Source organism: Trichechus manatus, unplaced genomic scaffold (genome assembly GCF_000243295.1).
Source record: "Trichechus manatus latirostris isolate Lorelei unplaced genomic scaffold, TriManLat1.0 scaffold00008, whole genome shotgun sequence".
NCBI classification, from domain to species: domain Eukaryota; kingdom Metazoa; phylum Chordata; class Mammalia; order Sirenia; family Trichechidae; genus Trichechus; species Trichechus manatus.
This window is the reverse complement of record NW_004443944.1, coordinates 17,524,917-17,544,029: the sequence shown is the minus strand read 5'-3', so window position 1 is coordinate 17,544,029 and position 19,113 is coordinate 17,524,917. Positions and strand designations below refer to the sequence as shown.

General features: G+C 43.5%; 1 protein-coding gene across 5 annotated transcripts; it reads right to left on the bottom strand.

The window, feature by feature from the left end:
• Positions 1–2,721: 2,721 nt before the first annotated feature.
• On the bottom strand, positions 2,722–16,296 carry ZNF334 (zinc finger protein 334). 5 transcript variants are annotated; one of them, XM_023743138.1, is made up of 6 exons: positions 14,658–16,296; positions 11,603–11,663; positions 7,110–7,169; positions 6,014–6,140; positions 5,584–5,676; positions 2,722–4,743 (listed from the first exon to the last, which is right to left on the bottom strand). In XM_023743138.1, the coding sequence occupies exons 3-6, from the start codon at positions 7,122–7,124 to the stop codon at positions 2,933–2,935; spliced, it is 2,046 nt and encodes a 681-aa protein (XP_023598906.1). In that variant the 5' UTR covers positions 7,125–7,169; positions 11,603–11,663; positions 14,658–16,296; the 3' UTR covers positions 2,722–2,932. The 5 variants fall into 5 exon arrangements, with proteins under 5 accessions (XP_023598906.1, XP_023598904.1, XP_023598908.1 ...); XM_023743136.1 differs by lacking the exon at positions 11,603–11,663 and having other exon boundaries at positions 14,658–14,774; positions 15,959–16,296; XM_023743140.1 differs by having other exon boundaries at positions 15,959–16,296.
• Between the last annotated feature and the right edge of the window lie 2,817 nt (positions 16,297–19,113).

The window sequence follows — 19,113 nt, the reverse complement described above, 5'->3', positions numbered from 1 at the left end:
GCTGGTGGCACAGTGGTTAAGCATTCAGCTGCTAACTGAAAGGTCAGTGGTTTGAACCTATCAGCCACTCCGCAGGAGAAAGATGTGGCAGTCTGCTTCCATAAAGAGCATTCTGGTTGTTCTTCTTCCAGAACAGATTTGTTTGTTCTGGCAGTCCATGGTATATTCAATGTTCTTCGCCAACACCATAATTCAAAGGCATCAGCAACTCTTCAGTCTTTATTCACTGTCCAGCTTTCGCATTCATATGAGGTGAGTGAAAATACCATGGCTTGGGTCAGACACACCTTAGCCCTCACAGTGACATCCTTACCTTTTAACACTTTAAAAAGGTCTTTTGCAGCATATTTGCCCAATGCAGTGCATCGTTTGATTTCTTGACTGCTCAATGTTCTACTGCTATTTGTAAGGGTTTTCCACTGGCTAATTTCTTCAGAAATAGACCTCCAGATCCTTCTTCCTAGTCTTAGTCTGGAAGCTCAGCAGAAACCTGCCCGTCGTGGGTGGCTGTCACGGATTGAATTGTGTCCCCCCAAAATATCTGTCAATTTGGCTAGGTCACGATCCCCAGTATTACATGATTGTCCACCATTTTGTTATCCAATGTGATTTTCCTATGTGTTGTAAATCCTATCGCTATGATGTTAATGAGATGGGATTAGTGGCAGTTATGTAAACTCTCCAACTTAAACCAATTTCTTTTGAAATGTAAAAGAGAGAAGTGAACAGAGAGACGGGGGACCTCATTACCAACAAAGCAATACCAGAAGCAGAATGTGTTCCTTGGACCTGAGGTTCCTGTGCTGAGAAGCTCCTAGTCCAGGGGAAGACTGATGGCAAGGAGCTTCCTCCAGAGCCGAGGAAGCCTTCCTCTGGAAGTGACACCCTGAATTTGGACTTCTGGCCTACCAGACTGAGAGAATAAACTTCTGTTTGTTGAAGCCATCCACTTGTGGTATTTCTGTTATAGCAGTGCTAGATAACTAAGACAGTGACCCAGCATCAAATCAACACGCAAGCCACCACAGTATGACAAACTGATAGACATGTGGGGACTTAGGGCTAGCAACAGGAAAAATCTCCAGCATCCCTAGCCCTGAAGGGGAAAGGGGAGTGTGGTGACTCTATAATGTGGCAACTTGGCTAGACTGAAGTATATTCCCCAGAACTCCCTTCCCTGTATGTTTCCAGTTACAGTGAGCCACAAGAGACACTTCTGTGTAAAAACTGGAGGATTGAAGTGGAGAAGCATTTTGTTTTTATGCTCAAAAAGTCACAGCAAGACTTCTGTAATTCGCACACTGTTTCTCATCTGCTGGCTCTCCTTGTAGGTGTGGGGCAATGGTGAGGCCCACAACTGCTCTACCTTCTCCAGGATTCCTTAGGTTTTCCAACTTGTCTTAGTCATCTAGTGCTGCTATAACAGAAATACCACAAGTGGATAGCTTTAACAAAGAGAAGTTTATTTCCTCCTACAGTAAAGCAGGCTAAAAGTCCAAATTCAAGGTGTCAGCTCCAGAGGAGGGCTTTCTCTGTCAGCCTTTTTTATCAATCTTCCCCCGGATACGAGCTTCTCTGCGCAGGGACCCTGGGTCCAAAGGTCGCACTCTGCTCCTGGCACTGCTTTCTTGGTGGTTTGAGGTCTCCCATCTCTCTGTTCGCTTCTCTATCTCAAAAGAGATTGCCTCAAGACACAATCCAATTTTGCAGACTGAGTCCTGCCTCGCTAACACAACCGCCACCCATCCTCCCTGATTAGCATCATAGAAGCATGATTTACAACATGTAGGAAAATCACACAATACCAGGAGTCATGGCCCAGCCAAACTGATAGTTTTTTGGGGACATAATTCAATCCATGACATACCTCCTGGGACAGGTGTGTGTTTAGCAACACAATGACGGGCACTAGCTTCTGCAAGACACCCCTATCAAGGTTGAAGACAATGAGGACTGAAACATGTTCCAGTCTGTCTTTGTGAATGGTAACCTCATGTTTCATAGTAGAACTGTGCTCCAGAGTTTTCAACAGGTTTTCTGGAAGTAAATTGCCACACCTTTCTTCTGAGGCACCTCTGTGTGGACTCAAACCTCCAACCTTACAGTTAGCAGCTGAGTGTGTTATGTTTGTACCACCCAGGGACTCCCAAGTAGGTATCAGGTAATAAAACTAGGGAGACAGACACTTTCTGGATTCAAAAACTATCAGAATTCTTTGTTGCTCAAAGCTGCTTATCTCTGCATTTTTTCCTACAGCACTGCTGTTTTCTGGACTTGGCCACTGGAAGGTCTGGCATCACATATTAGCTATCCTGTGCCTACCGCCCATTAGAAAAGTCTTAGGAAGGGCTCTCATTAGCTCAACTTTATCAAATTCTCATCTCCAGTACAATCACTGTAGGGTCAGGATGATGGGGTACCATAGTTAGTCCTCTTGACCTAACTGCCACCTCTGAGGATAAAGGGGCTGGGTCTGCTACTAGAAGACATGAAGACAGAAAGAGAAGACAAAAACCAAGCTGCCTAATCTGAGAATTTAATATACCATAAATTGGGGAATTGTATATTGTTTAATCAGCATATGATCAACAGTATTGATTAGGACTAAAATAAGATCCTCACACGTCATAAGTAACACTGTGGAGAGATCAATTAATTTTACTTAAATAATTTTGTTTCATATTTTAAAAGGGAGACAACTTGGTATGTTTGAATTAAACATTTTCACAGTTCACACTGAATGTTCTACTACATTTGCTAAACATACTGTATTTCTCTACTGTGTGAGTTCTCTTATGTACCAGTGTTGGCTTATGGCAGAAAAGTCTCCTATGTTCATTACATTCATAAAATTTCACACATCTGTAAGTATTCGTAAGATTTAAGGCTCTTATATTTATTTCTTCCTTGGAATTCACTGCCTTTCTGGCACCTATTCCTTATGAGTTTTCTGATGTAAAAGGAAATTTGATTTGTGGCGAAATGTTTTCTCACATGTGTTACATTCATAGGGTTTTTCCCCTGTGTGTATTTTCTGATGTTCAGTGAAAGTCCACAGCTGACGGTAGGTTTTCCCACATTCATTACATTCATATGGTTTCTCTCCTGTGTGAATTCTCCGGTGTACCCTGAGGGTTGATTTATGGCAGAAGGCTTTCCCACATTCATTACATTCATACGGTTTCTCCCCAGTGTGAGTTCGCTGATGTTCAATGAAGGAGAACTTCTGACAGAAGGTTTTCCCACATTCATTACATTCATAGGGTCTCTCTCCTGTGTGGGTTCTCTGATGATGAGTAAGGGCTGACTTCCGGCAGTAAGTTCTCCCACATTCATTACATTCGTATGGTCTCTCCCATATACTTCTCTGATGCACAATTAAGCGCGTGCTTTTACTGATGGCATGCCTATGTTCATTACACTCATAAAGATTCTCCTTTGTGTATATTCTCTTACGTTCCTTGTGGTTTGACTTCACACTGAATGTTTTACCGCATTTATTAAACACACTGTGTTTCTCTCCTGCGTGAGTTCTCTGATGTATAGTGAGTGTTGACTTACGACAGAAACATTTCCCACATTCATTACATTCATAAGATTTCTCTCTTCTATGAGTTATCTGATGTACAATGAGGGCTGATTTGGTACATAAAAATTTTCCACACTGACTGCATTCATAGGGTTTCTCTCCTGTATGAGTTCTCTGATGCACATTGAGGGCTGATTGACAAAAGAAGGTTTTCCTACATTCATTACATTCATAGGGTCTCTCCCCTGTGTGAATTCTCTGATGTGCAGTAAGGGCTGAATGACAAAAGAAGGTCTTCCCACATTCATTACATTCATTTGGTTTCTCTCCTCTATGAGTTCTTTGATGTACAGCAAGGTAAGATTTCTTGCTGAAGGCATTCCCACATTCCTCACATTCATAAGGTTTCTCCCCTGTGTGTGACCTGAAATGTTCAGTGAGGGATGACTTCCGAAAGAAGGTCTTTCCACATTCATCACACTCATGGGATTTCTCCCCTCTATGAATTTTCTGATGTACAATGAGGGCCGATTTGTCAGTGAAAGTTTTCCCACATTCACTGCATTCATAGGGTCTCTCTCCAGTATGAATTCTTTGGTGTCGAGTGAGGTGTGTCTTCACACGAAATGTTTTCCTACAATCATTACAAACATAGGGTTTCTCCCCTGTATGAATTCTCTGATGTACAATGAGGTTAGATTTCTTAGAAAAAGTTTTCTTACATTCATTGCATTCATTTGGTTTCCTTTCACTATTTACTTTCTTTTGTGTAATGAGGACTGTCCTCTTGAAGGTTTTCCCACATTTATTATAGTCATAAGCTTGTTTCAAAGTCTGAATGTTCTGGTGCAGAATAAGATCTTCACTTTGAATTCTGGCTTTCCTAATTTGATTATATTTGTACTTTTTCATTCCTGAATGAGTTATCTCATGCTTAGTATGAAACAGTAGTTTCCCACATCCACTATATTCATTAGGAATCCTTTTAAAATAGCTTTTCTTTACAATTACTTCTGAATTAGTTTTTGAACTGTTCCCACATGAGTCATCTTTATAGGGTATTTTTATTGAAGGAACAATATTCATGCCCAGATTAAACGTGTTCCCAAATATATCAGCTCTCTCTGCAATCAGTGTATTGTTGCTAAAGAATACAATTTGCATCAGATGTTTGTTTTGGACGTCCTCGTTCTTCTTTAATGCACCATCAACTTCTAGAAAGGAGCACAATTAATAATTTGTGAGTCTTTACATATCTGTCATGGAAAGAGAATTCCTTACAAATGCCTTGTCGTGGGGGACTGGACTTCAGGCCTAGCCTCGTAGGATTCAAGAAATGTCAAGTTTGAAATGTCTGGATTGCCTCAGCCTAGTTCCAACCCTTGGGCTGAGAATGGAAAGTAAGACTGAGTTATTTCTCAGAAAAATGATGAAGAGAAAATGGAAGGCAACTAGAAAGATCATGCAAGTTAATCAGGATTTATTTTTTTAAGACAGATCTACAAATATCTGAATATAAAACAAGTCCATGACAACAGAGTAAAGTAGGCAACAGAGAATGCTACAGAAATGAAGTTTAAAGTGTAGTAAAAGAGGGATTTGCTTCTAGGGATAACTAACTCAATAGCAAAAGTCTTTACAAATTTCAATTACAGAAGAAGTGCACTTATTCAGGGATAATGACTTAGGTATCTATGGCATGACAGTTAATTGTCCTCAACCACTTTCAAAGGTCTAAAGCCAAAAAGAAATTCTTGAAAACATTACAAAGATGTCAACTATGACCAACGACCACCTTGGAACTCCCATTTCCCCTGGTTTCCACCTGCCCATTTATTGCCTTAAAGGAGCCCTGGTGGCGCAGTGGTTAAGCACTTCGCTGCTAAACGAAAGGTTCTAACCAATCAGCTGTTCCATGAGAGAAAGATGCGGGAGCCTACTTCTGTAAAGACTACAGCCTTGGAAACCCTACGGGGCAGTTCCACTCTGTCCTATGGGGTCACTACCAGTTGAAATCAACTCGATGGTAACGTGTTAGTTATCACCTTACTCACCTGAGTAGTTCTGACTTGAGAATTCCTCTTCCATCCATGGTTCTTCTCCTTGCTCCAGTTTGAAGATCACATCTGGTTTGCTAACGTGACATCCTGTTAATGGGAAATAATACAGAAACTGGACCAAGCTCTTTGGACTTTAGGAACCCTGAAGGGTGAAGGAAGTTCAGATTTAGAAGCTACACAATGAAGAAGCCCAACAATAGCTCAGTAAAGCTAGAAGCTTTTGGTAAAGGCATGGGCATAGGAGGGTGGTGGGAGAAGGTACGGAACAGTGAATATATACATACAGCTCTATTGCCTAAAAGAGCTTAACCATCGTTCTTCCTGATACTCAAGGCTAAATAAGTAAGTTCTAGAAATACAACTTATTTTTTGTGGCACAGAGGGAATACATGCTCTTGGGAGTTATACATGCAGCTGTGCTTACCCACTGAGACTAGGTTGCTGTAGTTCTCGAGCATCACATCCCTGTACAGGAGCCTCTGAGCAGGGTCCAGCTGCTGCCACTCCTCCTGGGTGAAGTCCACAATCAGGTCCTTAAATGAAACCGATCCCTGAAAAAACATGATTTGAAGTGATTAGAATTGAGTGACATCAAGTATATGGAAACATCAAATATAAGGAGGCCATTCTTAGGGATAATGAAAAGCAAAACAGAGATATACTTTGTAGGATGAAAAAAAAAAATTACCAATAACCTGTTACTGTGTTCATTTTTTAAATTTAAGAAATCTGGACACGCCCATTTGTATACTCATTATCTGTCACACTACTACAGCTGAGTTGAGTAGTTTTGACAGAGACCATATAGCAAGCAAAGCCAAAACATATTTCATATCTGGCCCTTTAAAGAAAATACTTGCTATCCTCTACTCTAGTTAGAGAGGAATTGTTCCCTGTATAACCTGTATTACAAGTAAAGCTGACAGTCACTGAACTGTAGATGTAAAAAACACTGAATTGGCAGATGTGTTATATATATTTTACAGCAATTAACAAAAAAGGTATAGCTGAAAGAAATAGTTTAAAGCATTATTTGAGGTACGTGCAACCTGTTTATTCTAGGTTTTATTTATTCTATGATCCAAGAGAACTATCAGAATGCTGTATACTCAGATGATAATGAATTGATTCTGTGTGATTACTGTGCTTTGCTTGGGTATAGAAGTCACAGGAAGCCCAGTGCATTTCTTTCACAACTATTTTTGGCAAGGCTGCCCTCTGCATCACTTATCTGAAGATTATCCTAGAAAATGTTTAGACGTCAGTAACAGGAACACTGTACTAACGGCCAACGTAAGGCCTATCTCATATTGCCCGGGTCTTTCAATCTCAACTTGAATAATTCTAAACGAACATGACATCTGTATATTTATGTCAACTTCTCCAGTGTTATATGATACTCTGATTTTCTCTGATGCTGAATTTTATGTATTTCTACTATTTCATCTGAATGTACACACTCTTACAAATCTCTTGAAAACCACTGCACAATATGGGAAGTAAATCCCTAAGCAACTTACATGGGATATGTTCATTTTTCAGATGCTCTTGGGAAAGGGCCAAGAATGGTGAAGCCAGAGCTGGGTAAGCAAAAAGAGGGAATAGAAACATGAGAAGTCTAATACAGCAGTTCTTACAATTACTTACCAAGATACCCACAAACCCATTTAAGAAAATGGCCCTTTACCCATCTGAAGTTACAGAAATCAACATGGTGAGGGATTATCCATTTAATTCTGAAATGATCACATGGAAATTGCCTTACTGAGTGTATGTAAACAAACGTTTTCTACTAAATTACTCTTAATTACTCTGTAGCAAAAAGTTAAAAATAACCTGTGAAGCCAATAATAGGGAATTCGGTCAATAAAATTAGAATATCCTAAGTTTGTAACACTATTCCAGCATTAAAATTGATTCTAGAATTAAGATATTATTGACATTGAAAAATGCTGATAATATGTCACTGAAGTGCTTTAAGATGTTTGATCTTTTTGACTGTTTTGTTTCCCTGAGTTGCAGTTTCACAAGATTTTTTATTAAGAAACTTGTTTTAACTTAAATGTGGCAGAGGACAGAGCCCTGACCTGGGAATCAAGAGGGCTGAATTCAAGTCACCAAGAAACTGTATGACTTTGGGTAAGACATTTACCTTCTATGTCCTAATTTTGAGATAGGCAAAACAAAATAATCTTTAAAGACCTTTCTTCTACCTCCATTGTGGGATTATGTAAGGGAGAAACTCAATAAATGTCAGCTTGGTGATGCACATGGTTTGAGGGCAGCTCAGAATAAACAGAAAGGCAGAGTGGAGACTGTAAGGAATTGCATATATGTTTAGGATGTAATGGAGAAAGAAGTTCCTTAGCTTTGGCTGGCATCCCTTCCCTCCAACCCAAACCCCCACAAATCCTCCCATGCAGTATCTTTTCCTGTCAAATGTGCACCTTACCCATCCCTTCAATTTCAGCTTACACTTTTCCTCTGAAAGTTAAATGGAAGCTTTGCTGAGCCCCAGTAATTGATGGTCTCAGAATGTGGGGATATCACCCGGCACTGCTTATACTAGAGAGGAAAATTCTTGCCCAGTAACTCTAAAATGTGCTCCTTTCTGGGATTCTCCTGCCTCCGCCTTGAAATTCTATGGTAAGGTTTCAGTTCAGGAACATGTTCTTCCAGGTGTTGTTTCTGTTGACTTTCTGCTTTTTATTTAACTAGAGTAGTTTTGTTTCAAGGGCACTTAGGACTTGGGCTTAGAAGCCATATTCACACGAATTGGAACCTGCATTGGGGTTCCAGGATTCTAGAGTATGATGAGCTGGATTTTTCCTAAAATCTAATCAGGGCTACTGAGAAGTGAGATTATACTGCAGGAGGCAGTAAAAGCCTAGAAGCCTCAATTATGCCTTCTGACCTAAGGAAAATAGGTCAAATGGTTCGATTGTCAAAATACATGGAATTGCTTCCTGGGGCACACAAAGGCAAGTCATTGTGCCAAGGTAAACACAATGGGTATGGGTAGAAGATGTACATTACAAAGGCCATGAAACTAGGAGTAAAATAGATTTGGTTTTACAACTCAATCCATTCACCAGCTAGTTGTGTAACACTAAGCAAACCACTTTAACTCTTTGCAAATAGGGTTTTTTAAATGTGTTCCTACAGGGGTGGTAATGCTGACCTCACAAACTGGTTGGAAGCCGAGTGAGATACCTAAAAGTCTTTGGAACACTGATAGCATCAAACGAATATTTATTATGAGGACTTATGTTCTGGGCTTGATGTTTCACAGTGCTATCTTGTCTAACCTCAGAACAACCTATGAGGCAAATACTATTTCCATGCTCAGTTTACAGATGAGGAAAGAGGATCAGAGAGTTTAAATAACATGCCCAGAGATGCAGCACTATTTTGTGTCAGGACCAGATTTGAAACCAAATGAAGCCAAGGCCTGCGCCTCAATCACCTCTGTCTCTCTGTTTCTTATTCAATCACCCTAGTATATTTCTGTTTCTTATCCAACCTCTCCCATGCCCCTTGCTTAACTACTCTGTTAGTTTGTTTTGCAGAAAAATACCAGGTGTTTCAAGAAACCAAGGCCAGTGTGTTAGACAAGAACCAGCATGAACCAGATACAGCCCGCGGAACATGCGTAGTCAGACTGACCGTACCCGAATCACCTAGGTATGAGATTGATAAATATGTATAACTTCCTAAATTAGAATTCCAATAAAGACTGTAACCTAATCCCTACTCAGGGAGTCAGATCTGAGCAAGCCCCCTGGCTCCTTGCATTGCTGCTCTGCAATAAACTGCTTTCTCTTTCTTCAAAACTCGGTGTGTCTCGTCTCTTGGCCCTACAGCGCACTGGGCAGGGACCCACTTGGTTCGGCGACAATTTGGTGCCCAACATGGGGCACGTCAGGTCCTCCTGACCTTCTGCCCAGAGCCCGGTGGCCCTTAGGCGGCGGCAGTGGCACTCAGCTGGACCTCGGTGTGGACCCGGACTCTATTTAGTCCAGAGGTATTTGCTGAGTGTTTAGTCTCTGTCTGCAGTGTCCTCGGCTGGAGGACACTTTAAGGGAAACTAGTCCTGGTCTGAAGATGTCTCCTGGGTGAGTACTGATTACATTCTTTGAGTACACAAAAAGGGGCTGTCTGGGAGGTTGAGGCAACCAAGATTATCTCCGTCACCCCTGGTCCTGTCCTGATCTATGCGTGTGTGTGGCGTTGGCACGGAAGAAAGCTTTAAGTGAGGGTGAACGTGGTGTGTGGTGTGCTTGAGTGGAAGTGGGTAATCAGGGTTCAGTAGCAGAATGCAGCCCTCTTGGCTGCATTCTAAAGAACTGGTCTCATTTTAGCTACGAGCCTATGAAGGAGAAGAAAATGATTTTCTTTTGTAACACTGCCTAGCCACAATACCAACTTGGATCGGGTGGGAAGCGGCCAAATGGATGGGAGTTTAGACTATGATACTGTTTTCTAGCTAGATCTATTTTGTAACAGAGGGGAGAAATGGGATGAAATCCCATGTTTTTGTTTCAAAACAAGAACTTACAAAAATAATGCAAGTTAATGGTTATGCAGCCTAAGGACAAACCTGACTGTAAGTCCAATGAAGTCCTCCCTGACTCTGAGGATCCCTATCCTCTTAGTTCCCTTCCCTGTCCATCAGCACCCCCGCTTTATCCTCCAGAGCCACAGGTACCTCAGCCCACTACCCTGCAGGCTGCCTGGGAGGAGGCCCTCACCTTAGAGCCACCGAAGACCCCAGTCACTCTTTATCCTCCATTACCCACTGGAGCTCCAAGTGTCACTCTGGGAATGGTCTCTCCTGCCCACACCTGTAGTGGTGTACAATTTGGTCAGGGGTCTGCCCCAGTCCCGCAGGAACAATATCTTTTGAGGCAGATTCCAGCCAGGCTTGATCATTAAGAAAACCCTTGGGGTTTCATTTGGACACGTCTCTTTTACAACTGCGGATGTGTTAAACTGGAAAAATAATATACCTGCCTACTGGGAGAATCCTAAATGGATGGAGACATTAGTAACTTCCATATTTGCAGTCCACCATCCTAACTGGGCTGATATTAACATGCTACTAACAACACTGTTGACTCCGGAAGAAAGACGCATCATACTAGAGAAGGCTAAACAAGAGGCACAGAGGCTATACAACCTCCAACCACAGAATCCTATTAGAGGCCCTGGTGACCTGGCTGTACTGGTGAATTGATCCAGGATGGGATATGAACAATCCAGGAGATCAGACTAGACTAAACCATATGAAAGAATACATTATTATAGGATTGCAAAAAGGAGCCCCAAGGCACATTAATGTCCAGAAAGTTCAGGAGGTACAACAGGGCCCCAAGGAGAATCCTTCCACATTCTTAGAACAGGTGTATGAAGTCCATCACCAATACACTGACACTGATATGGATGATCCTCAGAATGTCCACGTTATTAATTTGACTTTCATGAGCTTGAGCGCCCGACATACGGCACAAACTCCAGAAATTAGACGGTGGACTGGAGATGAACACTTATCAACTTGTAGAGATTGCTTTTAAGGTTTATAATAACTGAGACCAGGCACAGGAGAAACAGAGACAAAGAGAGATTAAACAACAGGCTGCCCTGCTGGCTGCTGCCCCGGGAGGCCCGCCACGAGGTCAACTCATCCAGGTAAGTCCCTGTGGGCCCCAATGAATGGGGGGATAAATCAAGCTCAGCTCCCTCAAGGAGGTCAGCCAACAAAGCTGGGGCCTCAGCAGTGTGCTTGCTGCAAGAAAGATGGACACTGGAAGAAGGAGTGCCCAGAATGGCCCAGTCAGGCACAAACAGAAAGAGCCCAGCAGATAGTAAGCACGGCTGACAGTGACTAGGAACGATGGGGCCCAGGGGCTCCACTGCAGACTGGGCAAATTCCTGTCTCCCAGGAGGAGGCCCGGGTAGCTGTAACAGTTGGAAAACAGCCTGTCGAATTTTGGCGGACACAGGGGCTACTTACTCAGTCCTGAATGTTCCTAAGGCCCCTCTCTCCAACAAAACAACGAACATCACTGGAGTCTCTGGGAAACAGCACATAAAAATTTCCTTCAGCCCCTTGAGTGTCAGGCAGGAAGTATGGTTCTAACTCATAGTTTCTTGCATATGCCTGAATGCCCTGTTTCTCTCCTTGCCCAAGACATACTAACCAAATTAAATGTTCAAGTTACTTTCTCAGCTGACCAACTCCAGGTGAACGTCAGTCCTGACCAAGCACGGGCCTTGCAGGCAGCTCTTCTGCAGCTACCTGCCACTGACTCTGAAACAGTGCATGGAGAAATCTTATAACGGGTAAACCCAGGAGGTGTGGGCCGCAGGAGTTCCAGGCAGGGCTGTCAGAGCAACACTGGTCAAAGTAGGACTGAAACTCAGCTGTAAACCTCCCAATCTCAGACAATACCCCTTGAAGAAGGAAGCTAAAGAGGGAATTAAACCCTTAATTGAAACTTTCCTTGCGCATGGATTAATCCAGCCACGTCAGTCACCGTATAATACCCCTACTCTCTCAGTGAAAAAGCCTGGCACAGGAGAATACTGGTTCATACAGGACGTAAGAGCAATAAACCAGGTGGTAAAACACATTTATCCAGTGGTGCCCAATCCATATATCTTACTTATGGTGCTACCAGGAGACTATGCTACCAGGAGACTCACAAGAGATATTTGCCTTTTAGTGGGAGGATCCCACATCTGGGACCAAGACCCAGTTTTGCTGGACAGTTTCACCACATAAAAACAGTCCCACATTACCAGAGACCTTTGAGACCCACCTCTAAAAGATAGTGCTATTCTACAGTACATAGATGATACCCTGATTGCCAGCCCTACCAAAAAAATCTCTGATAAAAACACTAATAAACTTATAAATTTCTTAGGAGATACAGGATACAAAATTTCAAAGAAAAAGGCCCAGGTTTCTGTTCAGGAAGTATTTAGGATTTGAACTGTTACAGGGACAAAGAGACCTGTTGTCAGTGACGAGGTGATAATCCAGGTGGCAGTTCTGACTACTAAGTGCCAGCTTTGTGGATTCCTTGGAATGGCTGGATTCTGTCGGATTTGGATACCCAATTTCAGGCTTATTGTAAAACCCCTTTACTAAGCAGTAAAAGGTAAGGACTCTGATCCCCTAGACTGCAAAATTAGGATCTGCACCAGCCCTGGGTCTCCCAGATGCCCGGAAGCTGTTTGAACTGTTTATGCATGAGAGGCAGGGAATGGCCCTAGGGGTTCTTACTCAAAATCTGGGTCCTTGGAAGCGAACTGTAACTTATTTCTCTAAGCAACTCAATGCTGTGGCCCAAGGGTGGCCTACACGTCCGAGGGCTGTGGCTGAGACTTGCGCCTTTGTTGACTGAGGCTGAAAAGTTTACTCTGGGCCAGCCCGCCATGGTTTTGACCCCTCACCATGTGCTCTCGGTGTTAGAACAAAAAGGAGGATTCTGGTTAACAGCAGGCCAACTTGGAAGATATAAGGCAGCCTTACTTGATGATCCTGATGTCACCTTGAAGGCTGTGTCAACTTTTAACCCAGATACTCTACTCCTGGTGCCTGAAGGTGAGGGACCGGTGCATGACTGCCTTGAAATAATCGAGGAGGTATATTCCAGTCGCCCAGACCTTACTAACCAGCCTTTAGACAACCAAGATTTAGAGCTCTTTACAGATAGGAGCAGTTTCATAGACAATGGCACTCATAAACCTGGGAATGCAGTAGTGACCCTTTTTGAAACCAAGGAGGCTGAAGCGTTGCTCCCAGGGACTTTGGTTCAGAAGGCAGAAATAACTGCCTTAATCCGAGCGTTAGAATTAAGTAGTGGACACTGGGTGAACATTTTCACTGACTCTCGGTATGCCTTTTCAGTGCTCCATGCCCATGGAGCAATCTGGAAAGAAAGAGGTCTCCTAACCTCAGGAAGAAAAGAAAATAAACACACAGAAGAAATACTTAAATTATTAGGGGCAGTCAACTTGCCTACAGAAGTAGCAATGATATACTGCCCTGGACATCTAAAGGGAGACTCTGTTATTCCAAAGGGCAATCACCTCGCAGATGCTGCTGCCAAGCAAGCTGCTAAAACTAAGCTTCTTGTAACTCTGGTGGCCACTTTGATCCCTGACCTGGACCTTACTGACTCAGACCCTGGGTATTCAGATGATGATTTAACAGAAGCAGATGAATGGGGCTTTAACCGAAACAAAACTAAAGATTAAAAAAAAAAAAAAAACCCAAATCCGTTGCCATCAAGTTGATTCCAACTCATAGCAACCCTGCAGGACAGAGTAGAACTGCCCCATAGAGTTTCCAAGGAGCACGCGGTGGATTCGAACTGCCAACCTTTTGGTTGGCAGCCATAGCACTTAACCACTACTCTACCAGGGTTTCCAAACTAAAGATAAGTAGGTCCATAATGAACAAGGGGTAGTCCTAGTCCCTGCACACTTAATGCATGATGTTGTTTTAGCAGCCCATACGAGTACCCATTATGGAAGGGATGCCCTGTATGCCTGGTTAAGTAAACTTATTGCAGGACCAGACCTGCATAAAACCATCCAGAAGGTGACACAAGGATGCCTAATCTGTGCCAAAAACAACCCGAAGTGCAGCCCACCTCCAGTGGTGAAAGGAGTCCAAGCAAGAGGACTGGGGCCATGCGAAGACTAGCAAGTAGACTTCACTGTTATGCCAACAGCCCCAGGAGGAATTAAATACCTACTGGTATTCGTAGACACCTTCACCAGGTGGGTAGAAGATTTCACTTGCCACACTGAAAAATCATTGGAAGTCAGTAAAGCTCTATTAAGAGAAATAATACCCAGATTTGGTCTGCCGGTTTCAATTCCAAGTGACCATGGAGGAGCCTTCATAGCCCAAATAGTCCAGCAGTTAACAGGACTTTTAGGTATTAAATGGAGGCTACATTCCTCTTGGAGACCTCAGTCAACAGGAAAAACTGAAAGGATGAACTACACTCTCAAGAAGACATTGCCCAAAATGTGCCAAGAAACTAACTTACCTTGGATAAAACTCTTGCCACTTGCCCTGCTGCGGGTCCAGGTCGCTCCCAGAAGCAGGCTTGGATTAAGCCCCTATGAAATGTTATGTGGGAGACCATTCTCTGGGGTATGGCACCCTAGTTATGTTAACAGGAGAGATCTTAAAATTATTAGAAAATATTCTTAAACATGTACAAAGTTTATCTGCTATCCTAAAAGTTATTAACCAGTCTGCTTCCAGCAGGTTGTTGTATCCCACAGATACTCCTCTCCACCACATGTCTAACCGATTGGGTCCTCCTCAAGGAGTGGAATGATGGAACCCCCCAGAGTTAGCTCCAAGCCAAGCAGACTGGGCCCTAAGAAGTCTTGTTGACCACGCACTCCTCGGCTAAATTCAAGGGAGTCCGACCTTGGATCCATCATACTCGACTAAAGATACCCATCTACGCAGACAACCCTCCTTGGCCCATCACGAAACCTCATGCCACTGGAAACAGTTTGGCAGGAAACGAAGACTCAAAAGGACCTGACCGACCTGACAACGACCTACCAACCTACAGTTGAATATACCTGTGAACCTACAGAAGATCTTAGATTACTGTTTAAGGAAAAACCTGCTAAAGATAAGTAATATGAATGGAGATACATTACTAGCTGTCTTAGTAAGTTCATTTGCTGTTTTTGTTCTTACTTTCTACTTTGTAAGTTTCTTTTGTCTGTTTCCTTCTAATTCCGGGTTAAATCATTTTAACTGTCCCTAACTTTCTACCTAGCCTCACTTCAAGATAAATCCCTGAATTCAAGCCTTCTCGTTCACTTTTGTGCTAATAATCGTATTAATAGTCTCCCCAGGTCTTCAAGAATCCCCATGGGCTAATAATTATGTCCTGCAGGTGTCCCAAAGCCTAGGTAACAGCACAAACATGACTTCCTGTTGGATCTGCCACAGTAACCCTGCGAGCTCCGCCCAGGTTTGTCTCCGTGTATCTTGTCTCTTGGCCTTATAGCTCACCGGGCAGGGACCCACCTGGTCCAGCAACACAAACATCCTGCTCTTAAACTGTCATGCAGCAATGTAGACATCTCCGCCCCTCCTCCACTAAGTCCCCACTGACATGTCTTTCCCAATCGAATCTCCATCCTGCCCACTGCTTCAACTGTACCTTACATCTTTCTTTTCAGAAATACTTAGTAATATAACAACTAATATAAGGATAATATTCAATTCTCGTAATAAAGATGCGTTCTCTTCCCCGCTGCCCTCTACTACTTTTCTACCCAGCCCGGTAGGTTGCAGATCGGCTGCAGGACCACGTACCTCAGCGGAACTTTTGGAACCAGATTTCAGCCATTTGGATGTATAAACCTTTCACCTTCACAGAGCACCTTTTTCAGACAAAGGAGGGCCACGGGCAGAGTCTGCCTTGGGGCCTGCAGGTCAGAAGCCCAAACGTGCCCTCGCTGCCTTTCTCCGAGGCCGACAGCCGCTGGGTGACCTTCCTCGAGAAGGATGCGGACACAGCGCGCGTCCACCCTCCGCCGACCCGTCTCCACCCAGCCAGAACCTTCCTGATGGCCCCCGAGGGCTAGGAGCTCCCCGCCAGCCCTTTCTCTAACTTGTTGGTGCATCCGCTTCGCTTCCACTTCCGCACCCGGCCCAGGCAAGCGCGGAAAAAAGCGATCTGAACGCTTAAAGACCCTCCCCCGGAAGAGCCTGGAGCGCCCAGGTGGAGAACTGTAAACAGCACATGCGCAGAAGAGGCCTCTGGGCCGCTCTTCCCAGGGTTCTCAACTGGTGGTCGGCCGCCTTTCGGGACTACATTTCCCGTAAGGCGCAGCGGCCTCCGCCTTTGGCTCACGAATCCTTTCAAGAGTTTCCGGTTTTGTTATGGGGAAGATTGTTGTGAGCAGCTAAAGCAAAAAGAAAAGTTGTGTATCAATTTAACTGCAAAGTGTTGTAGGGAAAAAACATCACAAAGTTTAGTAAAGCGAAAAGAAAGTTTTATTCAGCATATATTCAAAGAGGCAAAAGTAGGAAGCGGACAAGCATGCTGCCACAGCCACGTCAGCCCGAGTCCACAGAAAAGGACAGATGGATGAATGGTGAGAGAAAGGTTAGGGAGAAGGGGGAAAAATGTAAAAAAGCAGATAGTCCACGTACAAGAAAAAGAAACTTAGACACAGATCTTACATCTTTCACAAAAATTAACTTGAAATGGATCACAGACCTAAATATTAAATGCAAAACTATATAACTTCTACAATATACTGTAGAGAAATTCTAGTTGACCTTGATTTGCCAATGAGTTTTTAGATATAACACCAAAAACATGATCCATAAAAAAAAAAGATAAATCAGACTTAGTTAAAATTAAAAATTTGTGCTCTGTGACACTGTTAAGAGAATGAAGAGACAAGCTGTGACCTTGCCCTACTAATGCCAGCAAATCTCCCTTAGTCCTTAAACTAGCCCAAGCCATATTTGGCCCACGCTGCATATGCAGAAGGGCTGGCTGTGACCAATAATTGACTTCAACAGAGGATGCAGCATCAGAAGGAACGAATCAGAAGGAAAATCATCAGCCAGACCCTATTCCGAAGCAAGAGGTCTGACAAGAACCACGTCACCTCCTGTTTCCTAGCCGCCTTCTAGAATTTTCCCTCCCCAGTACGCCTGCTCAGCAGCCATCTTGGTGCCCAAATCACATATAAGCCCTGCTTCCCTGTAGCTTGGTGACCCAGATCTGAAGAACTTCCTCTTGGCTCCCTGCCCTGTGTGTTGCAATAAAGTTACTTTCTCTTTCTCAAACCCAGCGGAGAAGTAACGAGTGCCATTGGAGGGGTGGTTGGTGTCAGAATTGGTAAAGATGGTGGAGAGAGGAGGCATGTCTGACTGCTGCCTCATAGGAATAAGGCTTAGGCTGTTGATCTTGATTCTCCTTCCTCCTTGTGAAGTTAGAGGAGGTGAGATGCCACCACCATGCCATTTTTACAGGCAGTTTCCTGCAAAGCTAAAGACAGGCTTGCCATACAATCCAGTAATTGTGCTCCTAGGTATATGTATACACGAAAACCTACATGTGAATGTTTCTAGCAACTTTATTCATAATTGCCAAAAATGGAAGTAACCAAGATGTCCTTCAATAGGTGAGTGGATCCACAAACAGTGGTACATCCATATTATATTGGAGTATTACTCAGTGATGAAAAGAAATGAGCTATCAAGCTAGGAAAAGACATGCAGGAAAGTTAAATGTGTATTGCTAAGTGGAAGAAGCCAGTCATACTGTATGATTCCAACTAAATGACATTCTGGAAAAGGCAAAACTATAGAGACAGTAAAAAGATGAGTGGTTGCCAGGGGTTCACGGGAAGGGATGGGGGATAAGTAAGTGAAGCACAGGGTATTTTAACGGCACTGAAACTATTCTACATGATACTGTAATGGTGGATACATGACATTATGCATTTGTCAAAACCAATACCCGTTGCTGTCGAGTCAATTCTGACTCATAGTGACCCTATAAGACAGAGTAGAACTGCCCCATAGGGTTTCCAAGTAGCGCCTGGTGGATATGAACTGCCAACCTTTTGGTTAGCAGCTGTAGCTCTTAACCACTGCGCCACCAGGGCTCCTCAAAACCGATAGAACTGTACAACACAAAGAGTGAACTCTCACGTGAATAATAATTGTAACAAATGTACCACACTAATGCATGATGTCAATCATAGGAGAAACTGTGTGAAAAGGGTATAAGGGATATATTGGAACTCTCTGTACTTTCTGCACAATTTCTCTATAAATCTAAAGCTGTTCTAAAAAATACATTAGACATGGAGACATTGGATGATGCAGTGCCCAAAATGGCCACTAGGTGGCAGCATTAGCACAGGCCAGCTGCCGTCAGAACCCCAGGATGAAGAAAGTTGCCAGGCCTGAAGGAAGCCTCACCATCTGTGGCTGTAAAGTGAACGCCTGGCGGATAGCAAGTGCTGGGGAAGGCCCAGGAAAGCCTAGAACTTGCTGATACATCAAATAATGCCAATTCTCCCCCTGTTCTTAATCCTGGTCAATGCGTCTGTGGGGAACATCTGTTGTTTCTTTGGTCTTCCTGGCACCCATGCCTCCTTCAGCACTTCAGTTTTCCTTTGGGGAAGTGCTCCTCCCTGATTCAGGTCTGCCCTGTACAGTCACATAGGCTGTGCACTGCACAACTCCAGAGGACCCCCCCCCCATCCACTCAGACTGTGCTGTGAGCAGTGCCACTGGAGTTGAGCAGCATCCAACCTACATAACTGTCAATGGCAGCCATTAAATGATGATCCAGTAAGTTGCCCAGTCCACTCCTGGCCTAGCATATCATGACCACTCCAAACCAAGCATATCACAGATTTGAATTTGAATCCCAAGCAGAATGTGGAGCTGATTTATTCTGACATGGATGCCATAAAGCAACTGCTCGATAGTTCCTG

Excerpts from the sequence above, each read along its gene's own strand:
- ZNF334 (XM_023743138.1), bottom strand. Across the intron at positions 5,677-6,013 it reads CAGCAACCTAGTCTCAGTGG|GATGTCACGTTAGCAAACCA; the intron begins GTAAGCACAGCT and ends TCCCATTAACAG. Across the intron at positions 4,744-5,583 it reads CTCAAGTCAGAACTACTCAG|AAGTTGATGGTGCATTAAAG; the intron begins GTGAGTAAGGTG and ends GCTCCTTTCTAG.